At 38.2% G+C, this 5,477-nt stretch overlaps 1 protein-coding gene across 1 annotated transcript; it reads left to right on the plus strand.

The window, feature by feature from the left end:
* Window positions 1-219: 219 nt before the first annotated feature.
* LOC140935204 (uncharacterized) lies at window positions 220-3,950 on the plus strand. Its single transcript, XM_073384743.1, has 2 exons — window positions 220-628; window positions 2,257-3,950. The coding sequence occupies exons 1-2, from the start codon at window positions 568-570 to the stop codon at window positions 3,180-3,182; spliced, it is 987 nt and encodes a 328-aa protein (XP_073240844.1). The 5' UTR covers window positions 220-567; the 3' UTR covers window positions 3,183-3,950.
* Window positions 3,951-5,477: the final 1,527 nt, after the last annotated feature.

The raw sequence follows: 5,477 nt of genomic DNA on the forward strand, positions 1-5,477 counted from the left end.
ATTTGGCAGTGCGTTCGCTGATTGGCCAAGAGAGTATTCCACTAGCAGCGAACAAGCCTCTCAAGATTTTAAACAAACTATTCTACCATGCATGCGCAATGAGATATGCGAGTTTAGATTGGCTGAGAGCGGCCCATTGTCAAGTGGAATTAGTCGTTTAGCCATTTTCTGCCTTGCGCAACCTGTAACGCATTGAATTCTTGATAGGTCTTGGGCGGGTTTTAATAAATAAATACCTAGGCCTAGCATGACGGAGAGGCTGTTGTTTTAAATAACAGATTGTGTTATTCTTTTGTCGTGAGATGATCAAGGGCATTCAGTTTCCATGTATGAAAGTTCGTGTCAAGCTAGCAAGTGGGAAATTGTTTACGACCGCTGCAAAATCCTCGTTGCACCTGTCTGGCCTAATCAGCGCCTATAATAACCAGTGCAAGATTCTTCATTTCATTTGAAGCAAAGTTAGCGATCGAGTTATCATACTCCAAGCATTTTGAGTTCGGACTGACTGTCTACCATCCTCAAAGAAGTACATAGCAAGCCTATCAGCCTTAAACTCACTTATCAAAAATGCCTCGCTCATTTTTAATCAAAAAGAAGGAATTCAAGAAAGCCAACAGCACATACTTCGGTAAGTTCTCAATTTTTTGGTAATATTTCTATTTTTCAAAACCATATTTATGAAGTGCGTTCTAGTTGTTAGCGCTTACAGTTTTTGTTGGTTTTAGTGAAGGGGAGAAAGGTAAGAGTTCTTGCAAAAAAGATTTTGAAGACTGTAAAAGAAGTATTTATTCCAGAAAGCAGGCTAGTGAAAAATACACTCAAATATTTCCTAATTGCCCATTTCACTTTATTAGAACTGACAATTTATCAGGTTAAATACAAGTAATATCTGATGGCTTGTTCGAGATTTTCTCGCTTTTTTGCACCCTTTCATCAGAATTTACAATAGAGACGACACTATGAAGTCCTTACACTCAATTTACAGCCCCAATTTTTTTTTTCGAGAATTCTTCTTTTCTTTGTTGTGGATTTTAAATACGATCTTGCAACCCGTAAACTACCTGGAGGGTCTTTCAGAGGATATTAAAACTCAATCATTTTCGGCAACAGGGATAAACGTGCCTTTAAAAAGTTTTATGATGCAACGAACGTTTACAAAGAGTCGACATAGAGAAAAAAAACCAAAATTAGGTAAAGGAAAACCGCAAAGGAAAAAACAAATCCGTCAATTAGTCTTGTTTTGCGACTACCGAGTAGCTCCTTGCTGGACCTGAATTATTAATACGAGGTGTACAAACAGCGATGAGATTTTCTTCCTTTCTACGCTTTGGCGAGGTAAAACGCATTTTCTCAATAAAGGTGGACTTTTAGGGATTTAATTCCTTCGATGTTTCAAAGTTATTCAGAGAATATGCCATTGGCTAACGTGGGAGGCAGTTATCTATTTGGGACCAAACATGCAACGAAGCGAGTGAGCTTTTGTTCTTCGTTAACTCGGTAAAACATTTTCTCCAGGCGAGATTGTCGCTTCTCTAAAGGTTTACGCTGACGAGAATTGTTTTCAGCACAGTTTTGCGGCTTGCTGAAAAGCCGTCGGATTTAAACTGCTGTTTAAAAGCGTCAAGGAAGAATTTGGTGGTTTTTGATGACTTTTATAAAATGGTATTTTGAGCCATTAAAGATTTATTGAATCTTTAGAACAGTACGTGTTCAAGATTGAATTGACGAGCCTAATATTTTCAAGATATATCCGTTTTCGGCAGTAAGTTACAAAAAAGCTGCAAAACTTCAGTTCAGATTTTGTTCAAGGAAGACAATACAATTGCGACATGCAAAAACGAACGCTAGTCTCAAATAAAGCATTCAGATATATAAAATAAAGAAAGTACGACATATTTACTGTGGTGGAGAAATTTAATTACCACCTTCAGTACAATGTAAAAGAAAGTGTTAACAGAATTCAGGTTATTAGCAGCTTCACTCCAAAATGCGTCGCTATTAAAATCTATGTTAAGCCCACTAACACCACCACTCGGCATTAAAACCACTTGGCTTACGCGCCAGCTACAAGCGCCATGATTCCAAGCTGTATTGGCGTACTTTGCGTATGATAAAGTGATGAAATATGTAACAAGTTTTGTTTGTTGCGGTTCATTTTGTGGAGGAAACAGTATAGTAGTGCAGTATTTGATTGTCACTTGAGTAAACGTGCTGATGAAAAAAAGGATAACAAATTGTGATTTTTTTGAATTGCAGATAATACCGAAGATACTCCCCCAACAGTGGCGTCTACTCAAGCTGAATTCTATCGCATAACCTCACCTTTCTCCCAGCCATTGGTTTTCACAAATGCAGAGCCTCATATTATCTCTGCGAGTAGAGAGCTTAAAGGACAAACTGGTTTTCATGCCGAGAAAGAACAAAGCCGAGTCAGTACTTGGAACAGAGAGGAAGGTGGCTCTGATCCAGAGCGTTTAGCGGATTTTTCGTCGATGAAAGAAGAAAAAGATGTGGATTCCAGTGGAACGGAGAAGCCCTACACCTGTCAGCACTGTAGTAAAGTATTCACGCGCTCATGGAACTTCCAACGGCATGTTCTTATTCACACCGGTCAGAAGCCTTACAAATGTCAAAAATGTCCAAAAGCCTTCGCTCTTGCGGCGCATCTGAAGATTCATAACCGAATCCACACAGGTGAAAAACCATACACGTGTAATATCTGCTGCCGAGGGTTTGCCCAGTTGACCAACTTACAGCGCCACATCTTGACGCACACGGGCGAGAAACCACACAAGTGCCAGTATTGCCCTAAAGCTTTCGTGAGTTCAAGCGACCTACGAAGGCACGTTCGAATCCACACCGGGGAAAGGCCGTACAAGTGCAAGCAGTGTTCCAAGGCTTTCACAACGTCTGGCAATCTGCAGTCCCACATCCTCACCCACACGGGCGAGAAGCCGTACAAGTGTAATATCTGCAACTGGAAGTTTATCAGCTCCAGTAATCTTCGCACGCACATTCGCATACACCATGCCTACTACTTGGAGAAACCTAACGCCGCCCAACAACCTGAGCAGCAGGGCTTAAACAACAGGCTTGTTCCTGATACTGTTACAGAACAAATGAGGGAAAATATGCCTTTCAAAAACCTAATAGAATCTCAGAGAGAACAAGTATATTATTAACTGTAAACGCACGCGTCATGCTCAATGTAACATATTCAGTATTCCACCATCAGAGTTTTAGAAATGTTCGTGCGTTCGTAACCCAGCTTTAAAACACTGACAAATAGAGCATCGTTGTTTAAAATACGCTTTGTGTTACAGAGCAGCATGTTTAAGATTTGATAAAAAGTCTATAAATTGGTCTAATTCGTGTAAAGAACACTTCAGAGAAATATTCTTTATTAGGCAGAGCTAGTATACATAAAAAGGGCGTATTTATATAAGACAATGTAAGAGTAACTTTTGATATTCAAAGATGTACAAGAAATTATAAGAGCAGCTAACAGAGTCTGAAATATGTGTATAAGTATGGATTTATTTTATGAAATCGAGTGAATTACTATTTTTTAGAATGTTAACAAAGAAAATACTAAGGTTGTTCTAAAAATTCTAGAGAATAAGGTATTTATCTAAACGGAATATCACGTGTACGGTAGCCGGTTTGGCGAACAGGTGGCTACTTGTTTTAGTTAATAAAAAGCGCAATCATTGTTAATGAACATATTCTGTACCGATACGAGAAGCGAGCCACCACTTCTTGAATCAAATGAGTATCATTCCTTGTGAAGTAATAAATGGTTTAAATTTATTCTCCTTGTTATTCTTTTTCTAAACGAAACGCGACCTTCAGATTGGGGCCGATCCACAAAATAACTATTTGCAAATTACATGAAACTGTAACAGAAATAAAACAGCGAAGTTGTAACGGCAAGAAACCAATTTCAGGTGCTTGCGCTTTTTAAAGACAAGCTTGATCCAGGAAAAGGATATTAGAACATTACACACAACAATAACGGCAAAAATGTTTAGCGATTAGGGCATTGAATCCGTTGTCTGATGTTTCGAAGGAAAAGATAAACTTTAAATGGTGTGACATCATTATCAGGGTAATGTATAATTATACTATTTTCCTGATGAAAAAGTTTCGTAGTAAGTTTTTCAACTATCTATTGTAAAGATAAAAGTTTTCCTTTCAGCAGAAGCATGCGCAACATTTAAACATTTCATTTTCATTAGACAGGGGCGTGCAAGGTCATAAACTCCCTTGCAAATATTCCAAAAAAAATTCACTTGGGTTAAAATCAATCCTACGTGTATCTAAAAACGTTGCCTTTCTTTCTTGTGCCTGACATGCCTTAAAGAATTTCATTAAAATGTTTTGGCAGTTAATCTAGTCGGTGCGTAGGAAGACCACCTGGTCAATAACAACACAAAACGCTTATCTAGTCACGCGTGTTTTGCAAACTATTCAGCAACACACCTTAGTGGCATTTATAGGGTAAGCCACGAAAACAGGAAGCAAAATGCGAAAAGACGAATAAGTAAAAACATGACGCGATTTATAGAATTTGTTTAAGTTATGAGCGTCGAAAGCCAGCTAACTGTCTATAGTTCGTGCCAAAAAAAGACAAAACTGTCTTCGAGTTTTAGAAGTGTTGAGCATTGAAGGCCAACTGCTGTACACGAATATTACCCACACCGATCATTTAATATATTATTTGAAAAAAGATCTCACCGTCCTTTACATATGAATCAACGACCTGGAGGCACAAATTAGCCTAAAATTTCAGTGAGAAGTAACAGCGTGTCAAAAAAAGGGTTATCACGATATTAGCCGCAGGCAAAAGCCTAATCAGAGTGTAAGCGAGCGTGTGTTAACGAGATGAAAGGGTATAGAATGGTGACTCGATCGAAAAACGTGGGTCTTGGAAAATTTTGGCCCAATCTCGAAATCTTGGAAGCGTTCATGAGTAGAACTGAGATAGTATAGATTAAGACAGTAAAACAAGACAAAGCAGTTTATTGGTGGGCTTCCGCTAGCTTCTATTGGCGTTTTCGGTCTTCTTATTTAGCTTTACTGGTACGAAATTTTAGGCGATTAGAATCTCGAGCTCGGAATTGATAAAACACTCAAGTCTCGCACTCGATTTTACCATTCTATACCCCTATATGACGTTATGGCATGAAATACAGATGACATGTACTGTCCGATACACGTTATTGTAATTATGTTGGGAATGAAAAACTAACAATAAAACTGTTTTTGGCAACTACTTCTTTAAATGCACAACTGATATTTGCTTATTTCTGTATGTTTTGCTGCGAATGATTGAAATTATGACGAAGGTAAAATAAACAATCTCACTAAATGAATTTTCTCTCAGTCCTAAGCCATTGGCTGGGGAGAAAAAAAGTATAACCACCGTAAAGTTAAGAGTTTTTATCTGCAGTACAAATATAAAATAAGCATCCTAT

Source organism: Porites lutea, chromosome 4, assembly GCF_958299795.1.
Source record: "Porites lutea chromosome 4, jaPorLute2.1, whole genome shotgun sequence".
NCBI classification, from domain to species: domain Eukaryota; kingdom Metazoa; phylum Cnidaria; class Anthozoa; order Scleractinia; family Poritidae; genus Porites; species Porites lutea.